This window comes from Alexandromys fortis, unplaced genomic scaffold (assembly GCF_014885135.2).
Source record: "Alexandromys fortis isolate MF-2015 unplaced genomic scaffold, M_Fortis_MF-2015_v1.1 scaffold_46, whole genome shotgun sequence".
Lineage (NCBI taxonomy): Eukaryota > Metazoa > Chordata > Mammalia > Rodentia > Cricetidae > Alexandromys > Alexandromys fortis.
Genome location: NW_026067919.1, coordinates 11,157,971 through 11,179,342, shown reverse-complemented (window position 1 = coordinate 11,179,342; position 21,372 = coordinate 11,157,971). Strand labels below are relative to the sequence as shown.

General features: G+C 44.0%; 1 protein-coding gene across 5 annotated transcripts in view; it reads right to left on the bottom strand.

Annotated features, from left to right (window-relative positions):
* The window catches only part of Wdfy4 (WDFY family member 4), a 222,821-nt gene that overhangs the window by 157,795 nt on the left and 43,654 nt on the right, over positions 1–21,372 (bottom strand). For all 5 annotated transcript variants that reach the window (XM_050140691.1, XM_050140690.1, XM_050140692.1 and 2 more), the window contains 4 exons: positions 20,989–21,093; positions 18,204–18,394; positions 10,299–10,876; positions 1,441–1,534 (listed from right to left, as the gene is read on the bottom strand). In XM_050140691.1, coding sequence (XP_049996648.1) covers positions 1,441–1,534; positions 10,299–10,876; positions 18,204–18,394; positions 20,989–21,093 — 968 coding nt within the window. The remainder of the gene's footprint in view (positions 1–1,440; positions 1,535–10,298; positions 10,877–18,203; positions 18,395–20,988; positions 21,094–21,372) is intronic.

The following is a 21,372-nucleotide window of genomic DNA, read 5'->3' as shown; positions in this document are numbered from 1 at the left end:
TGCTGGAGGATATGGCTGACGTTGCACTCTTGGCAGAGAGGGGCGGTCTGATGTATGTGTTTCCGGTATGCTTAAGACAGGCATATGGGGGCATTAGGGTAAAGAAGGAAAGCTCTCAAAGTTTAAGTAACTCATCGACTACAAGGCATTTGATTTAAGGGCAGAATGCCTCAGGAAGTTGGTCTTTAAATCTGATCCCCTTTAAAGTCCCCTTTCCTCTGCACACTTGACAGCACCCACATTGATAAAGGGGTGTTTAGTTCCCTGTGTGCCGAGGCTAAGCTGAGCCTGTGACTTTCTCACTTGGAATGATGAAACACTGTGGAGACAATGTTGACTTGTCCCAGACCTGAATGTCCAGAAAGCCTAGAAGCCTCTGTTTCTGTGCCTTTAGGGACCCTAAGCTGTTGTGCGCCTTCCTGGAAATCCACATAGAAACACCGGCAGAGGCCTGATGCAAATGAACCTGTAGAGGAGACCTGGACCAAATTGACAGCTTGAGACAAACACACAGATAGATGACCAAGCTGAGCTGGCTCTTCAGTGGCTCCTGGTCACAGGTGCTGGCCCCCTGAAGTGTTGGGCCCATTCATAAAGGAGCCTTTTGTGGGGTTCCACCCGAGCCAGTACCATTGGGAGTATGTTCCCATCCTCGATGACACACAGTGTTGTGAGAAATACTGTCATGTGCTGCTTAAAAACAGGGGAACACTCTCTTAGGTCACTTCATTGCATGAACGCAGGAGGAGTCTGACCTTGGTGGAATATCACCCCATGACCCAGGACTGTGAGGGCATAGTTATCCCTAACCCCGTAGCCCATGTATCCGGTCCATTCCACACCACTACGATGCCCCTCCCCCTTCACCAGCTTTATGCTCACTGTGTCGCTGCTCTTCAGGAGAACAGCATGCAGAATGAGAAGCGAAGTCACCAGGGAACAAATGCGCATAGAACATATTAGGGCTATTTTCACTCCTACGCCAGACACCACCATTTCTTAGTTAAGACCAGTCCCATCTCTACCAGCAAGAGTCTCCCGTTCCACTTCACCTTTCTCAAGTTTCAGACACCTGAAAATTTGTGCCATGTCACAGTTACATTCAGATGGCGTGAACACCAATTAGCTGCCGTTTCTTTCTAAAACAGATGCCCTCCGTGGATGAAGCAAGACTGATCCAATTACCTTTAACTAGGTTCTTTCACCTGTTGTTTTTAGAACATCACCTAATCCAGTAGTGACTGCTTTGAATGCCCCTTGATGGCTGGTTACAGATCTCTCCAGGGTCCAAGACACACTGACGTCACCCTTCAAGAGGGTCTACCTAACAGTGACTCTGCTAATTACTGTACACGAAAATGAAGAAAGTCTCACACCAGATGGCACTCTATAGACAAGCCGGGCAACAAAGACGAAATACATGTGTTCATCAAGAGATACCTGTGGGTGGTCTTCAAGGTACAGGCGAGGCAGCAGTCTCACCATGATGCATATGATCCCAGGATGCATGATCATGACGTCACTCTCGTCCATCCTGCATTGAGAAGGGAAACAGGACATGTGACACTTCATGTTAACCTCTGGCATCAAGCCAGTGTGTGTGACCAGACATGAGAATATGCATAGACATATGCACATACAGCATACACCATGAACACACACACATGCACACACACACGCACACACACACACACACATACACACAAGGAGATTTGATTTATATCTGTAAGAAGACACTGTCTGAGCAGGACAGATTAGGACAAGGCCACAAGATAACCAACAGCAAAAGAAGACAAGACAAGGGACTGCCCATGGGCTCTGCCCTGAAGAGCACCCACTGAAACCTTTCCATTGCCCGGTGCATGCCAAAGTGTCATTGAAAAAAAAAACCCTCTATGAACACAAACTATAGACATGACTTAAGCCCAGTCACAAGTGTCTGGGATTGCTACTTTGGCAGACATAAGGAATTGAAATTAGCCTCAAAGGCCTTGCCAGGGCCAAGAAGAACAAAGGCTAGGTGAGACCTAAACCAGGAAGGAGAGGGCGGTCCCCGGCTGAAAGGATTGCCTTCTGAACTCTAGAACAGTCACAGACGGTGACTCTTGGAACTGCCCATCCTGTCACGTTACAATCCTTTCTACAGACTTCCATGTCCAGCACTGTCCATGGAAATCAGAAAGGCTTGTGTGAGGAGGCGGAAAGGATCCCAGCACCACCTTCCTCGTCCTGCTCTACCCATGTCCTCTGCATTGTCCGCTGGCTGCTGAGATGTCCATACTCCCTCCCAGACAACATCAGCTGGCAAATTCCAGCAAGGTTTGTTCGACATCACAAGCGCATCTGCATGTGGGGAGTGTGACCACATGCTTTACAAATGCTTGTGCTCTGTGATGTGTCGTGATGTGAGGTGTGTGTGTTTTGTGGTATGTGACGTGTGTAGCACAAGTGTCCTGTGTATATGTACGCCTATGTTGCATACAGGATGTTTGTTCATAGAAATGACGCTTATGGACTTTGGAAATCACAGCTATGCTTCGGGATTATGTAATATGTAACTTCTATTTTGATGTTTTAAAGATCTTTGCTAATGAATTCCTAATTTATTTGTTGGGGGCACCTGCCTTGGCATGCATGTGGAGGTCAGAGAGCAACTTGGGGGAATCAGTTCTCTCCTTCCACCATGTGAGTCCCAGGACTCGAACTCAAGTCTTACGACTTGGTGGAAAGTGCCTTTACCCACACAATTATCTCTCTGGAAGCTTTTATTTTGTGGAAAAAGGTTTCTTAAATTATAGAAGCTACACATATGGAATGAAGTCTTGCTGTGAAGAGAGACAAGCAAGGCCCTTGGTGCGCACATGCTCAAGAAGCAACAACTGTGATGGTTCTGACACTGCCAGCTTCTGTAACCCTCTCCTCAGCAGGATCTCCCACCGAGTCTAGAAGATGAACATGCAAACGGTGGTCCCAGGAAACACACCTGCCGCAAAGGCACAGAGCCAGCCTGACCAGCTCCCACAGCCTCTTCCTCTGATTGCTGGAGAGTGGGCTGGCACTGCAGAAGAGAGAACGGAAAGTCCTCCTGCCCCAGAGTCAATGTCAGGGTGGGGAAAAGATGGATAGACTGCCTGTGATTCCTGACCTGTCCATGGCCCTGCCTTTTACCCTGGCTTTCTGGAGAGCTGGTGTTTCACTTCCTGTTCTTAAACACCAAGAAAGGTCAAGGCTAACTAAAGGAAAATGTTCTATTCAAAATGTAACTCATTTATTTATTTATTTATTTATTTATTTATTTATTTATTTATTTATGTGTACAACATTCTGCCTGCTTGTATGCCTGCATTCCAGAAGAGGGCGTCAGATCTCACCTTAAGTGGCTGTGAGCCACCATGTGGTTGCTGGGAATTGAACTCAAGATCTCTGGAAGAGCAGCCAGTGCTCTTAATCTCTGAGCCATCTCTCCAGCACCAAAACATAACTCTTAACACATCTTAAAATTACTCACTAAACCAGGATGACACCAGACATGGGTGTCATTATAATAAAGCAGGGCTGTGTGCCCTGTAGAATGGAGCCTGAACTTTAAACATCAGCTTTTCAGGCCACACTGAGAGACCAATTGGGCAGTTCACTGCCTCAGTTGTGCAATGTCAGGGAAAGGCAGGAAGAAAACATACTCAAAGCATGTGTATGCTTGCACAAGTGCACACACACACTCATGCACACTCTGGAAGTCAACTGGGTCACACTCTGACCCTCACATGTGGCCTTGGACTGTTCCTCATTCTCAGGCTTGGCTTCCTCATTGATAAAATTCTAGCCTATAGAGGAAGTTAAATAAAGATAAACACCGAAGCTCAGTGTTGGGGACAGCCATCAGTGAACTTCTCACTTGTTCCATGTTTTCTGATGCTAACAAACATGCCTTGCCCACCAAGAGCTGGTAGAATAAACTGAACAAGCTTCCTGACCAAGATAACAACTTAACCCTGCACAGCATCAGGTCACCTGAGCAGAGGCCCCTCAGAGCACTCCCCTGGAATGCAGAGATCTCCTAAGAATAAATGTTCTCCAAGAGAAAGACCGCAAGAGAGCAGAGTATGGGTGTCTGGCAAGGCCTGGCTGATACAGGAAAGCCAGCAACTCCAGCAGGCATTTCTACAGCATCCAAAAGTCAAGGTAGGCCGGGCGATGGTGGCGCACGCCTTTAATCCCAGCACTCGGGAGGCAGAGGCAGGCGGATCTCTGTGAGTTCGAGACCAGCCTGGTCTACAGAGCTAGTGCCAGGACAGGCTCCAAAGCCACAAAGAAACCCTGTCTCGAAAAACAAAGAAAAAAAAAAAACAAAACAAAACAAAACAAAACAAAACAAAAAAAAAGTCAAGGTAGCCAGGGAGACATGGCTTTCATGGAGACCTTAGAAGACATGGTTAACAATCACAACCCACACAGAAAACCTTCAATGTCAGGCATAGAATCCGATTCTCAAAAGACACAAAAGACAAAATCATTGTGATTCATGTGGTTGAAAAAATAAAAGAGACAGAAATATGAACCAAGGAAAAGGGTCGTAAAAGTTGATTTGTAAAAGGCTAAATCATGTGTGTGTGTGTGTGTATGTATGTATGTATGTATGTGTGTGTGTGTGTGAACTGCATCCTTTAAATTTTGAAACAAAACCTAAAAAGCTAATGGTGCACATCAGATTAGACACAATTAATAGGAAACTTGGTGAATTGGAAGAGAGACCAAAACAAACTCCAGAAAGACTATCTAGAGATTAGGGGATGGAAAGAAGATGCGGAGGATAAGAGGGGAGATAAAGTTTATCTGTCTTAACACCTATTATAAGTATGCACTAATATACATTAATTATATGTTTTTGAGACAGAGTTTCTCTGTGTATCCCTGGCTGTCTTGGAACTTGTTTTGTAGGCCAGGCTGACCCTAAACTCAAACTCAGGGGTCCACCTGCCTCTGCCTCCTGAATGCTAGTATTAAAGGTGGGCACCACCACCACCAGGCAGGCCGTAGTGTATTTTTTTAAAGGTTAGAGAAGGGTAATAAAGTTGCATGGAGAATTGATGAGGAAGCTCAATGGATGTCAAGCAGAATAATAAAGTCCTAAAAATATTCCCCATCAGGATCCATGAGGTGAAACCACAAAGCAGAAATGATGCAGTTCTTTAAAGACCCCCAAAGAAAGTTGAAAAAAATAATTTCTGTTTCTGGCCAAGATTTTTACAAAGAAAAGAAAATTAGTTAATAGCCACAATTTAAATCAATAGCTAAGGGGACTTTTTATATGCTCCAAGGGGGGGGGAACCTCTTGGTCCAAAAGTGTATACCAAGCAAAACTATCTTCCAACAATTAAGGAGAGAATTAATATATTTTTTCAAACCAATAAAACTTAAAAGATTTGATCACAAATAGACCTTAAAGAAAGAAAAATTCCAATGGTGTTCTAAAGGGAAACAAAATACCACATTAAAAGATAAAGGTGCAGGAAAGAATGAGGTATGGGACGTATATAGTCTAAATATGGAGTTTAAATTATATAGAGAGTCTAAATAATATATGAAAGTCTAAATAAACTTTGGATAAAACAATAGATAACAGATTTTTGATGTTAACTGAACAAAAGTGGAACTAAACTACAAATCAACACTAGCATACAAGTCTGTATAGTAGTGCTAAGATCTTTGGGTTCTTTTTGTATAATAAAAAAGAAGAAAAGATTTACCTTTAAACATTTTTAAGAAAGCCTATCAAATTACTTTGGGCAACCACTAAAATACTAAGCATAAGAGGATATACACTGAATACTAATCAATGGAAAATGTTAAATTAAAAATCTAGCTATTTGGATACAAAGAAAAATAAGTCAAATATAAAATAAGAAAATATCAAGTTTCCACTTCGTCATTTTATACTGGATACGCACCTACAGAAGAATGAAATTAGATCCACAGCACTCACCCTGCTAATCAATTCAAAATTAAATGTCTTCATCTACAACATGAAACTGCCAAAGGGAAGCACACTACAGGTCCCGGCGAGACTTTCTGAGCAGAAGCCTAGTAGTAGCACAGGAAGTAGTTGCAAGAACTGGCAAGTGAGATGGTACAGGATTAGAGAATTTCTCTGTGGCAAAGGACACTGTCGTCCAAGTAAAATGATGACAGCCTACAGAAGAGGCAAAACGTCTTTACCAGCTGTCTTTTAGAGGCTGTAACTGCAATATACGGAGAACTGCAAAAATTAAATAAACAAAACTCAATAAAATGAGCGAATGAATATACAGTTCTCAAAAGCAGAAACACAAAGTGCCAATAAATATCTTTTAAAAATGTTCAACATCCTTAACTTTCAGAGAAATGCAAATTAAAACTTTTATAAGATTCCATCTCACCCCATTTAGAATAGCTAACACACACACACCAACTCAAAAAAAAAAAATCCCTGATAATACATGCTGACAACTACTTGAAGGGAAGTAGACTTTTAATCATTGCTTGTGGGAACGTAAACTTGTACAACCACAGTGGAAATCAACTCAGAGGCTTCCCAAAACACAACAAATAGAACTAAGCTAAAACCAAGCTATAGCATTATTCTGTATATTCCCAAAGGACCTTGTCCTACCACAGAGGTACGGTCACATCCATGCTTACTGCTCCATTTTTTTATAGCAGCAAGGAAATTAAATCAGTCTAGATTTCTGTCACCAGATGAATGGAGAATGGCAATGTGGCTCATACACGATGGAATTTTATTTAGTCATAAAGAAAAATAAAAATTTCAGGAAAATTAATGGGTGGAAAATATTTTGCTAAGTGAGGTAAGCAAGGCTCAAAAGACAAATGCTTCTGAGGTGTGTGTGTGTGTGTATCTGTGTGTGTGTATCTGTGTGTGTATCTGTGTGTGTATCTGTGTATGTGTATGTGTGTGTGTTTATGTGTGTGTGTGTATCTGTGTGTGTTTATGTGTGTGTATCTGTGTGTGTGTATCTGTGTGTGTGTATCTGTGTGTGTATCTGTGTGTGTATGTGTGTGTATCTGTGTATGTGTATGTGTGTGTATATCTGTGTGTGTGTATCTGTGTATGTGTATGTGTGTGTATGTATCTGTGTATGTGTATGTGTGTGTATGTGTGTGTGTATCTGTGTATGTGTGTGTGTGTATCTGTGTATGTGTATGTGTGTGTATGTGTGTGTGTGTATCTGTGTGTGTATCTGTGTGTGTATCTGTGTGTGTGTATCTGTGTGTGTGCGTATCTGTGTGTGTGTATCTGTGTGTGTGTATCTGTGTGTGTGTGCGTATCTGTGTGTGTGTATCTGTGTGTGTGTATCTGTGTGTGTATCTGTGTGTGTGTATCTGTGTATGTGTATGTGTGTGTATCTGTGTGTGTATGTGTGTATGTGTGTGTGTATGTGTGTGTGTGTGTGTGTGTAAATGTGAGAAGAGACAAGGGAAATAGAAGAGTCTCTGAGATGGGCAGGGGATTTCAGGGAGGGAAGTATGGAAAATTGGGGAGCACATGAGATGTAAAAGTGGAAAGGGAAGGTTGGGAATAGGAAGGTATAGAGAGATGGGTCAGGGAGATGGGGGCAGGGAGAATCAGTCAAAAAAAAAGTTATATAAGAAATTGCCATAAGGAAACATATTACTTTGCATGCAAATTAAAAATAAACTAAAACATTAATAGATACATATTTTCCATTTTAGTGGTTTTTAATGTATTTTTCTTGACAAGTATTATGCCAAGCTGACTTAACAATTTAATGGTATGGGGAAACAACTACAAATTTGATCCAAAAATTGAATATTGTTCTAACAGTTAGAGGATGGGCATTTTTTTCCAGACCCATGTGGAGTATTTATGAAAATTCACCACCGATATGGCCATGGAGGTGGCAGTGGACAGAAAAGGATAAGCAGGGCTGGTGTGCAACACTGCAGGTTCAAAGCCAAGCAGACAGATCACAAGGAAAGCAGGAAACACAGAGCTGTGTAATGATGTAAAACCAACTGTATTGAACATGGAACACAAAGATTACAGAGAAGTGCATGTGTTTAAAGAAGGCCAAGATTAATCTCCTAATGGTCTGAGGCAAGGAAAGGATTCCAGAATGAGCCCCAAAGGAGAAAATGATGACAAATCAAAAGAAACTGGAATACTCAGGTAAGAGAAACAGAGAATGCCGAAAGCTGTTCAAATGGAAAATTAAAGACGAACCTCTGACCGAAATGCTGAGGGAAGGAGAGCCAAGGAAATCACTATGCAGGACGATCAGGATGCGATGGGGGAAAACTCAGCATCAATCACTATGTGGGACGTCCAGGATGAGATGGGGGCAACCCAACATCACAAGACAAATTCTAAGAAGAGAACAGGGCCTGCTGTAACATCTGAATTCCCAGCTACCCACAAGGCTGAAGCAGGAGGATCCCTTGAGCCCAGAAGTTTGAGGATAGCCATGGCAACATAGTAAGACACATACCCCCTCCAATCCTGAAAGAATTAAAAAAAAAAGCAGCCTTTTCCAATAAATTGAAATTTGGTTAAATGAAATGGGGGTGATCTTGAGCAGTAAATTACCTTGGTTCAAAATATAATTGTTCTTCAGTAAGAATTGTTCTCACAAGAAAACACAGGCCCACAGTGGCTTGGCAGTAAACCCTAGCACAAAGCCCAGATCTAGAAGTGTTTTGTTTTTTGTTTTCCCCACCAACTCTGCCAGAGAATGGATGACAGTACAAGTCATGCCCGGACAGCGTACATTTAACAATAAGAACAGCTAGAAAGGAATAAAAAAATCAAGTGCTCTCATGAACATAGATACAAAATCCCTCCTAAAATTAGCAAATCAGGTGTGACAGTCAGCAGACTGTGAACACCTTGATTTGTGCAGGGATGCAATAGCAGACACGATCGGGTATGTTGAGGATGGAATGGCCACAGACAAGACGCATGATTAGAAACACAAAGCCCATTAACAGACCAAATTATCCACAAAACAAAAATGTCTAATGATTGTCTCAGTTTGTGGAGACTCAACAGCCATCTCTCTCACCTCTGGAAAATGGGGACCTTCGCTGGACAAAGTGTAGAGTCTCCCGGGAGATGTCACTACAGTATTAATGTCATCTGTTGTTGTTGCTTGTGTGGTGTAAAAGGGCATCAGCTATTGATAGTATGATTTTAGCATGCACAGAAAGACAAACAACATTTTCTCTAATTTGTGGGTCCTAGGTTTCCTTAAAGACATGTAAAATACAGAAGGGACAGTGGAGGAATAAAGAAAACTGGAAAGAAGGGGAAGTAGACAGCATCCTTAGAGTGCTGAAGGACAAAGTGCATAATATTTGAGAGAAATGCTTTCTGGAGAACTTAATTCTTTGTTTGTCTGTTTTTTTTTTTCAAGACAGGTTTCTCTGTGTAGCCTTGGCTGTCTTGGAAACTCACTCTGTGTTCTAGACCAGGCTGGCTTTGAATTCACTAAGATCCGCCTGTCTCTGCCTCCCAAGTGCTAGGATCAAAAGCCTGCGCCACCACCACCCAGTGTGTAGAACCTAATTTTGTGTGCAGAGAATTTACATCACTAAAAATATCTTTGGATAATAAAAATAAATAAACTATGATTTTTATACAAACTGCAAAGAATTTTTAAAGTAATATTTAAAGTGGGTGGGGATGGGTCCTCACATTCCTTCCATTAGTGGAACTATGTTCTACAGTTAAATGTTTTTGCAGAAGTCTGAGTCATGGAGAGGTATGACTTGTGGAAAGAAGGATGTCTTTGCTAGGATAAACAGAAGTGACCCAAAAGACAAGAAAGAGCCCTGTTGTTTGAGTCTTAACAAACTGAAAAAGGTCACCCAAACCCTGGCAGCACTCTGGGGACAAGGCCATAGAGGCCAAAGTCATCTGAACACTCAGGAATACTCCACCTAAGCACCCACAATGCCAGTTGCACAGAGGATCCCAGAAGAGGAAGTCTGTCTTCCTGGAGGCCAGCTCTTGCCTTCAAGGTATCCGGAAGCCTTACAGGCTCTTGTATAGATCAACAGACTCCTCCAGGCTTACAATGACTTGAGTCAAATTTGCTATGAGCTCCCAGAATAGAGGGGCTTGGAGTCCTCTCTGGGACTTAAATTCTGGCAACTCTGGCACACGCAGTCTGTAACTTGACCTGTCTTCCCACTATACCCACAAGGATAGTTGTATAAGAAAGGAATGGGCCCCGGACACACTGGTGACCCACAGCAGAAGCAGCCAGTCCAGTGCTAACCTCTCCTCCAGGTCTGGCCACTGCTTGAGTTTGCCTTGATGGCCACTGGCATCTCCCTTTTGAGCATCCACAGAAGGCTCCTGCCCAGTCCTTGCCGGCTCCATCAGGTCCCTGCGGAGGTGGAGGGTGCCACTGGCCATGCTGTCTAGGAAGCTCAGGATCTGTAGGCAGCTCTGCAACCTGGGTGGGAACGGACAGCTGGAGGAAAAGGCACAGCTCAGCAAGTCCCCAAAGGGTCTGGCCTTCATGTCAGATGAGGAGAGCCGCTGGGCACCCTCCTCCTCTGGAGCTCCAAAACAGCCCAGCAGACAGAGGTCCTCGGCCAGTTTCTCAAAGAGCCCATTGGTCCTGAAGAAGTGCCCGTTGACCGGGTCCAAGTGCAGTGCAGCAGACACCACACAAAGAGTGTGCAACACCAGCTCCAGGGTCTGGCTGAGGGACACGGAAGTCCAGGTTGGCACTACAGGCACTTGGAGGGACCCCTCCAGGTCGGAGAGCAGGGACAGCAGTCCGTTGAACCCACTGGAGACTCGGAATGCAGCGTGGCCCTTGGGGGTCTCCAGGATCCGGAGCAGAGACTGAAAGAACAAGCAAATAAAGTGAGTGAAATCCAGAGGCGGATCAAGGTCATGTATAAGCGCATCTACCCAGGTTCAGCCCTGTTAACCATGGACACCAGAAACTAGTTAAGCAAGACGGGCATTCCTCAAGCATTGTGATGGCAGTCTTGTTCATTTCAGCTGTTATTTTAGGTTGTCTGTATGTACCTTTCATCAAAGGGTGGTCTTTAAAGGGGGATCTATCTACCTGCTAGCATCTTTATGGAAATATTTTCCCTAACAGCAGTTCTCAATCTGTGGGTCACGACCCCTGGGGGGGCTACATATCCGATATTTACATCACAATTCATCACAGTAGCAAAATCACAGTTCTAAAGTAGCAATGAAATAATTTGGGGGTGGAGGGTCACCACAACATGGAGAACTGTATTAAAGGGTCTCAGCATTAGTAGGTTGAAAACCACTGGTCTAGAATGAGTTTTGACCCCTGGCCCACAGCCCTCACCCCATCCTGAGAACAAAACTCTTACACACACACACACACACACAACTGCTGGGAAGTTGTCTCAGCTTGCCAGCAAACTGGGGCTTCATTTGTTAAGGAACCACACCAGACTTGCTCACCCCAAGAGAATTCAGTTCTATTTAATTCTCTCTGTGAGGGATGCGACATCCCTCCAATGTGTAGAAGACCCAAAGCGACAATGTAAAGCTTCAGCTTTCTATCCTCTATCTCCCTCTCCATGTGAGCAGCAAGGCTCTGTCACACGAGGAGAGAGCAGAGGCAGTCTACTCAGCCACAGGCTGGAAAGATGAGGTTTTCCAGAAGGAGGACAAACCTTCCCTGGAACAAGATCCGTGGCTACCAGACAGCCTAGACCCTGTGTGGGAAACGGAGCCCAAGGAGTGAGAGCGTTCACAGAATCTCCCACCCTCCGGTTTGCTGAGACTTCTGCAGGAAAACGTGTTTCTCACAAAATCAAACCTTCACAGGGCACCTACACAGTGCATTCTATGCCCATAGTACATGGTATTTGATAGATATTCCATACATGGACGAGAAGGATGAGAAAGGAAGGAAGGGAGGGAAGGAGGGAGGGAGGGAAAACATGGAGGAAGAAATGAAGCAGGTATGGCCAAGTTTATAGACATATTTAAACCCAATGGCCATTGGCCTCTATGATAGCTAGCACTGGAGCCCATCTGAGACAGGACGCCGTCTCCAGCATGTTTTTGGACAGCTTACGGTCTTGTGTAGTAGACTATGGAGAGAGGTTTGAGGTACTTTGTTTTGTTTAGAAAGTCAACGCTGAACTGAATCAAGAAAAGTAACACAGTTCAGGATCAACTCTGGGATGCTTGAGATATGATTCAAAGGTCAAAACTGAAAGAGACTCACACTTTGGGCTAAGGACTGATGCTGTGACTTAATGACGTGGCTTAAGATGATGACCCAAAGATGGACAGGTGGAAGTCAACAGACAGGGAAACCTGGGTACTCAGAAACAAAAGACCCAGACTAGTCCTTCAAGACAAGCATGTATATGGTCAGAACAAGGTTCTCCCAGAAGGGCAATGCTCGGTAAACATGAAAGCTCATGGTACACCCCGGGCAAGGCCCTTGTCTGTAGAGACAGGGTCACAGCTATTTGCCATTATCTCTGGGCAAGGCCCTTGTCTGTAGAGACAGGGTCACAGTTGCCTGCCATTACCTCTGAGCAAGGCCCTTGTCTGTATAGACATGGTCACAGCTTTGGAAACCCTGGTCTGCATGAGCAACTCATTCCCAACTGAGAAACATTTCTTCGACTAAACAGGGAACTCACTCTGTAAAGTAGTGATAGTTTAAGCCTTGTCCTTCTAAATTATAATCCACACCACAGTATGAACATGAAAATTGGCCTGTAACTGAGACTGGCCTTGGGCCTGGTCGTGTGATATGTGCCATGAAAACATGAACCAGTCACCAAGATGTTAGAAAGCCTTACGAAGGCTCACATCCAACAATCTACATCTCCATGACAACCTCTAGTGGCTCATGACCACTAGGAGGTTGGTTTCAAGCAAAAGGAATGAAGAAAGCCCTTTTGTTTGTCACGTGACACAGGCCAAAGCAAATGCAAAGGGGGAGAAAGATTAAAATCGAAGACTTAATAGATTGTAGCTAATTGTCTGAACACTGGACCCTAGTCCACTTAGGAAGCAAATCCCAGTAGCCAACCATATGCCAGACATGGCTAGGAAGGGGTTCATCTATCCTTCCAAGAGTGGCGGGAACATATATTTCAAAGGAGAATCAATCCAACAATAATATTTACCCATGATCTGTGTCTCTCAGTGGGTGTCACCTAGATGGCTACTTTCTTTCCTCTGGTTGGGAGGGGGAGGAGAAACGGATGCCCTTAATTGTTGCTTTGTTCGATTTATTAAATTCTGGGTCATTATCTAAAATGGGGGTAATCTCATTAGAATGTAGACGGCTCTATTATTTCTTGGGATGGGGTTAATTTCATATTTGCAGAGTCATAAAGTAAAGAATCCAAAATCCAATTACAAAGGCTTAATTTCATAGCAACTAAAGAGAAACATTTCTATCATAAAGGAAAATAAATATTTCGGGACTTCGGGAAATGATTTGTCAGGAGCTGGGGGCCCAGGAGGAGGGGTCTCCATTACTGTCATTCAACTTTGCATGATAATGCATCACACAGGGTTCCAAGTCTGCAGAAAGGGATAAATTGAATCAACAGAAGTCACAGTAATCAGGGTAGGGTTGACACATTTCAAGAAAGGTCAGCCCTTAAGCACATTTTCTCATTCTTAACTCACTTACCATGTCATCGGCTCTGAGTTAGTATTCCTCTAGCCCGAACCTCTAAAATGGATGTCTGCGGCATGGCGCTAACTGCGTTAGGACTAACAGGATTTATTTCACATCCTATTATTTGTTATTCCTCATAATTTTCCATGTGTCATGCTGGAAGACTGGTGAGGTAATGTGATTAAGCTCCAAGTTGAACAGCTAAATGTATATTAGCAAATCAATCTGAATTTGTGCATAACCCAATCACAGTCCCCCTGGCCACAGGGAGGAAATTCATTTGCTTATATTATCCTTTAACTCCGTTATCCTTTGCCAGAATCGGCGGTGTAGTCACACAGCTCTGGTGTTGGTACGGAAGTGCCATTGGATTCTGGAAGCATCTGCCCCTAAGGTGGCCTTCCTTCTCCATGTGTGTGCTGTGACTGCCCTCCAGAGACTGGAAAAATGCTATCTGCCTCCTTCCCTAGGGTCCCAACACGCCACGATGGGTCCCGCACATCCTTTATCTGACCCTCTATGGAAACCCTATCATCTGAGCACAGCCAGCCTTCAGCTTCTGAAATGGCAATCCAGCCAGAGAGCTCATTTCACACGGATGTTTGTGAAGTTGCAAGGGGTTCTCAGATGATTTTAAACCAATCAGAGATCCCACATCAGCTTCCAGGGAACATTCACTAGCGACTACTCATGTACTCAGAACCTGGGCTAGGCTCTGGGGACCCAGCCCTCTCTACCACCCACTGCACAGCAGAGTATAGCAGGTCCTACTCCACTGAGGGCTCCTAACTACCAGGCAGAGCCCTGGAATGAGGAGAAAGCGGGAGGAGAGCCTGTGGGCTCTGACTTTGTTAAATAAGCTTACAGAGGGCTCATTCCTTATGAACTCTCTTGACGCTGTGATTCTGAAATTATATTGAATCTGTAAAACACTATAATGGCTTTGCATTGCTAATTCTAGAAGTTCCGTCCTATTACCCAGGGGCTAGCGCTCCAATAAGACGCCTCTGGGCTGCCGAGTAAACAAGATGAACTCGCTGTGAACAAGACGGAATGCTCTCCTCTGCTTTGAATGGGCTCCTTTCAGTTTCCCAGCACAGAAAGCACAGCTTTCTTCTCTGTGGGTCTGTTCGGATTTCACTACGAACATTTCAGAAATAATTTTGCACTCCATGGAAAACCAAAGTTCTGGCTGCTGTCCTACCTTCCCAGTTCCTATCAGAACACACAAATCCAGCCAGCAAAGGCTTGACAACAGGGAGTGGCTGCCCCGTTCTCAGCTGCTGGGCTTATCTTGAGTGACAGTGGTCTTGGAAGCCCTCTGGATGCTTCTGCTTCAAACAGGAGAACACTAGCCCATATCAGTCTCAGGACTTCCTCAGCGCTAAATTCCAATGAACTTTTTGCCCCTCTCTGATGCTAGCTATTGGATCCCAGAGCCTCCCCCTTGCTAGGCAAGCCCACTACCACAGAGCCTTACCCTGACCCTCATTAATCTTTGTTTTGGTTCAAATTACAACAGCATTAATGTGTCTTTCAAAAAGACATTTATTTTTCTTTTTTCGTTATTAGTAATTTTTTGCACTCATTTTCTTGCTCTGTAATTATATAATTACTTGAGTTCTTTCATCCATGAAAGGCATAATTATGATCACGTCGCCATTCTCCTTTGAGCCTCTTGGGATGCCTTGAGTACCTAGGACTTCAGGTAGGTCATTGGACAACATTGATACCTTCAGTGCCTGGCATGTGCTCTGCAGAGACTCACACACCACACTCCTCACATTCAAAAGGATAGTGGAGAGAGAGCCAGAGCTAAGGCAGTATAGCTCAATGCCAGGGCAATTGTGTATTTTTCCTAAAAGTTCCTCAGTAACCAAATATAACAAGTTTGGGAAACAAGAATGTGTGTCTTTCGTGTTGTGTCACACATAAGCTCTGCTTAGATCGCCAGGGGAGTCTTTGCATTTATGTCCCTTCATTCAAACACCATAAAACAAAGAGAATTTAAAAAAAAATTACCAGCCGCTAGTTCAGCCATTAAAGGCTCAGGCTCCCAACCGAAAAGACCAAAAAAAAAAAAAAAAAAAAAAAAAANTGGTTAAGAGCATTGCCTGCTCTTCCAAAGGTCCTGAGTTCAATTCCCAGCAACCACATGGTGGCTCACAACCATCTGTACTGAGATCTGGTGCCCTCTTCTGGCCTGCAGGCATACATGAAGACAGAATACTGAGAATATTGTACACATAATAAATAAATCTTAAAAAAAAAACACAATGGACCATGCCTGAGTGTACATGACCTTCAGTCATGGCCTACGCCTTTTCCAGATACATAATTCCAAACGCAGTTTTCTGAGACTCTTACAAGCAAGACTACAGTTTACAGCAGAATCATGTTTCAGCTTCTACTTGTAACCCACGGCTTTACCTTATCACTGTAAATCTAGCAGTCAGCTCAGAACATAACCTGTGATGTCCTTTAAAGATGGGCTGGCGGTGAGGCAGAGCAGTGAGGACTTCTGGGATGTGAGGTCTCAAAAGGGAAGAGATGCTAAGTGGACTTGGGGTCCTAGGCAGGAGGGAGATGCTAAGTTCGGAGGAAGAGAAAGAGCAAGTCTGTGGTGGGAATGAAGAAATGATCACCTTTGGCTGAGGCAGCCTCTGTCCGGAAAGGCTGTATGTGAACCCATACCATGTAGTGTTCCCAGGAACCATCATCACATCAGAGGGTCCTCTATTCTCCCAGGAAAGCCCACCCATCCTGCCTGGGGATTTTTTTTTTTTTTTACTTATAATCTTAATATCCTTTTAGATCTGGGAAGTTCTGGGCTGGCAAGACGGCTCAGTGGGAAAAGGCCTGGCGAACTGAGTTTGAGCCCTGAAACCCAGTTAAGGCGGATGGAGAGAGTCAGGTCTATACCGCTGCCCTTTCACCTTTGAATATGCACGGTAGCGTTTGGTCACTCACTACCCCACAAATCTCAATCTCAATCTCTCTCTCTCTCTCTCTCTCTCTCTCTCTCTTTCTCTCTCTCTCTCTCTCTCTCTCTCTCTCCCTCCCCCCCCCCCCCCCCCCCCCCCACACACACACACACACACACACACACACACACACGCACGCACACCTATGGGACCTCACACTCTTTGGTGATACCCCTACAGAATTTCTGGGAGGAATCTGGGGAGCGTGTACTGTCAGTGCCCAGGTACAGGCAGGCATCCACATAGGCTGCCATAGAAAGAACATCTGAGCATCTTCTCCAAAGGCCCCAGATCTAGCGAGGTCCCCTCTGGAGAAGCGGGTCTTTGGGTAAGGGATCTAACTCAGTGATAGAGCATCTGTTTAGCACATACTAAAAGCTGGGCTCAGCCGGGCGATGGTGGTGCACGCCTTTAATCACAGTACTCGGGAGGCAGAGGCAGGCAGATCTCTGTGAGTTCGAGGCCAGCCTGGTCTACAGCGGTAGTTCCAGGACAGGCTCCAAAGCCACAGAGAAACCCTGTCTAAAAAAACCTAAATAAATAATATTGAAAAATTAGAAAGTTTTTTTTTGAAACACAGGGTCACAGTACAGTGATAGCTCTGGCTTATCTGGACCTCTCCATAATAGATCAGACTGGCCTTGAACTCACAGAAATTTTTCTGCCTCTGTACCCGCCCCAAGTGTTGGGATTATGCACTACCACACCAACCTCAAAAGAGAGTTTTTAAAAGGCATAGGTCACAAAAGAATAAAGGGGAAAAATAGCAAAAAAAAAAATTACAAATGGACGGTAAATTAATCGAGTATGCATTTCTTGGACTCCTTTAAGACAATGTGATGACTATTGATCATAGTACAAAAACAAATCCTCTCTGCTCTGCACATGTGCTAACCCAGACTCGCATGTCCATCTGTGTCCCTGCCCCCTCAGCTTTGACTCATGTGAGCTTCCTTTCCAGCTCCCGCTATCCTCTGGGAGTCCCCAGATGAGTCTGGCCTGTCACCCTCTTCCCACAGCTCTCAGTACCCACCGGGCATCTACCCAGAGTGCCCACCACCTTCCCTGATGTGGCCAACACTCACGTATTGTGAGCACTGCTCCCTAAGCTCCCAGCTAGCAAGGGTTATGTCTCATTCAATGTGTGTCCCAAGCACTCTCATCAGACCTGGTCACTGGTAGATGCTCAAAAATAGAAGTCAGCAGAGCCCCTGTCAGGTCACCACTGATTCACACACTGATTTGGGGGGGTGCACACCTGGAATCCCAGCAGTTGGAAGGTGGATACAAAAGAATCAGGAGCTCAAGGTAATCCTTGTCTAGACAGTGCATCTGATGCCAGCCAGAGCTACGTGAGACCCTGTCTCAAGAAATGTTTGTGTCAGGTAACTAAGTATATGGGATTTATTTATTACGGCAGCTCAAACTGCCTGGCCCAACTATCCGCCGATCCAACACAATGAACCAATGCACAAACAAAGGTAGATCACTCGGAGCATACACATGAGAAATCCAATTACAAAGGAGGGCTTGGCCTCACCTTGAGGAGATCCAGCTTCAGCTGCAGCTCCCCCTGAGTGGAGGAGCACAAGGCACCCACAATGATGCTCATGTACTCCTCTGCGTTGATGACTGAGAGCTGCTCCAAGATGCTGAGTGAGGCCCCTCGGTAGGACTCGTCATCCAGGAAGATCTTGATGAAGGGCACCATGCCATGATCTTTCAGGACAACTGGGAAGAAGACAGAAAGCACTAGAGAAAGGTGGACCGTGGCACTGCAGTTCTCTCACGAGGAAGTTATTTTTTCTTTCGGCTTCCCAAATTCATCATGCTGCGTTCTCTCTTTGACCCTCTGGGCACATAGTTTTATGTTTTATAATCCGCACCCATAATGGATTGATGGGAAAGAGCAACTTTGGCGGTGAGAATTAAGAAGAAAAACCAGTTCAAACCTTGCTCCGCCTAGACTTTGTTAACTCCCCGCGGAACCTTGCTCCGCCTAGACTTTGTTAACTTTGTTAACCAAGGAAAGCCTTACTCTCTCTAAAGAGTGGATAGGGGTGGAGTGGGTGAAAGGTGGGAGGAGCAGGAGGAGGGGAAGGAGAGAGGACTGAGATTGGAATGTAAAATGAGAAAAGATTATTTATAAAAAATACATTAATTTAAAAAAACCGTATTCTTCACCAATGAGGATTCTACTCGGGGGGGAAATTATTTGGCCAACGTCTTCTCATAGGAAAAAGTTCAAGATAGGAGGGAAAAATTCAAAAGATTTACTGTACAAGATAATGATTAATTGTGGTTTTGAAAAACTTCAAGATCTAAGTAATCCAGCCCTGGAGAGTCCACTCTCCATCTGCCTACCTTCATTCCCTAATCCAGGCAGGGCCTACACCAATTCTTCATCCTCGCTGCCAAGATTCTTTTTTCAGTGTGTTGACTTATGCTTTGGAAATTCCATACAATATATTTGATCATAAAAATTTCCCTTCTCCAACTCACCTATCTACTTTCCTGATGTCATATATTTTGTCTAAAAAAAATTTACAAAAACACACGGAGTCTGGTTTGTGTTGAGTGCTGTTGGCCAACTGCTCCTGAGCACGAGGCCTGCCCTGGGTGTTTTGATAGGCTCATTGTCACTCTATTGAAAATAAAATTGATTTTTTTTCTTTTTTCTCAGAAGCTATCAATTGAGAATAGCTTCTTGGCTGGGCTTGGGATCTTGTCTTCTATACAATGCAAGCTAGAATTTAAATTAGAAACATATTTAATATCCTAGGTCTTTCCTTGGGGAGAAATTAAAGGAACCTAATTTTGGTTCGTTTTTGTTTACAGGCAACCTCGGGACTGGCATTTTCTTGCCCAGGACTAGCATTCAGGTTCATTCTCAAGGAATAAAGACTCAGCATTGACTTGCCAACCCAAGAGCTTAATGAGTGAGGATTTGAGAGTTACAAGTCCTGAGTCAGGATATTCAAATCATGGCCACACTCCCTCTAAATGGAAATCATGCGAGGAGGCCTGTTTAAATGCAGATCCCCAAGACTGACCTCGATCTGCTACCACCCCAGGGTCTGAAAGTCACCTCAGAAATGTGAATTCTAACCAGCACTGATGAGGAACATTTTGCAGGCTTTCCTCTGCTGGAATGAAATAGCATAGACACTCTGTAAGGGTCTCAATGCCCCTGGGATCTAAATCACCAAGCCTATGGATGACAGGAATCTGTGCTGCTGCTTCATGGTGTATACTGATATGCAAAGAGGAACCTTTTTAAAAAGAAAACCATGAAAGCCACATGATCTTGGAAAACTAAAGCAAAGCCACCAAAACAAAGATAAATATAACTGCTGAATTTATCCTTGACTAGAGGAACGTATGTATGTATGTATGTATGTATGTATGTATGTATATAACACATACACACATATGTTTGGTTGTTTGGTTGGTTTTTGAGACAGGGTTTATTTGTGTAGCCTTGGTATTGTGGAATAATCTTTTTGTACAGTGTGAAGATGTGTCTTTCTTAAGGCACCTTCTGATTAGTTTAATAAAGAGCTGAATGACCAATAGCTAGGCGGGAGAGGATAGGTGGGATTTCCGGGGGAGGGGGGAAGAGGAAGAGGAGATGAATCTAGGCATGGAGAAACACCAGCAAAACAGGGAACAAGTCAGACATACAGAATTGAAGAGAGGTTAAAAAAAGAAAAAAGAAAAAAAGCCACATAGCAGAATGTAGAAGTTGTAAGAGCTATTTGGGAGCAAATCTAAGCTAAGGCCAAGATTTCAGAATTAATAAGAAGTCTCTGTGTTGCTACTGGGGAGCTGGTGGTCCAACAAAAAAAAGATCGATTACACCTTTGCTATTCTGGAACTCACTCTGTAGACCAGGCTGGCATTGAACTCACAGAGATCCACCTGCCTCTGAGTTCCAAGTGTTGAAGTTAAAGGCATGTGCTGCCATCCCCCCCAGTTCAAATTATATTTCTTAAAAGATTAAAGTGTTCAGTGTTTTACTCTATAGTTTATTAAAAAAAATAATAAAACAGTGTCTCTATTTAATGAAGCAGGGTACCAACACATTTTCCTTAAAAAGAGGTGAAAGGAATTTTAATGGTCTCATTAATTTAGAAAATACTATATTGAGCAGCATTTTTTTGCCACCAACTTTATTATAAAGTATTAGGAAATATCAACTGAAGTGTGTATTTTACAGATGATCACCAAGTACCAGTGAGCACATGGATATTAGCCACCATGGTCACACTGACCATTCCTTGTTTTGTTGAAGACTAACGCAGCACGGTTAGTACCATCATTACCTGCATTGCGAACAGAGCCTTGCAGAAGTGCGACCACAGTGTTCAGCATCACACAGGTGAGTTCCCTCTCTGGATCTTGCACACCAGGACTGGGCACTTTGCTTCCTGCCACATTTAAGAATAAATAAATATATACTAAGACTGCATGGTACAATCAACAATCTCTTCCTTCTTGGGTGTCCTGCCTTCCTGAAGAGATGCTAGTGCAATGCCTCCATTAGAAGGAAGCATGCATCCCAACCCTGAAAGAGATGGCCATGAAAACTCTAACCACATTGACTCTCCAACATGAGCACATCAGAAGCCTGAAAATACTAAGGGCAATGCTGAAACCCTTCCTTGGGTTAGGAGATCTTGGATAAGACCAGGTAATTCTTGTTTCTA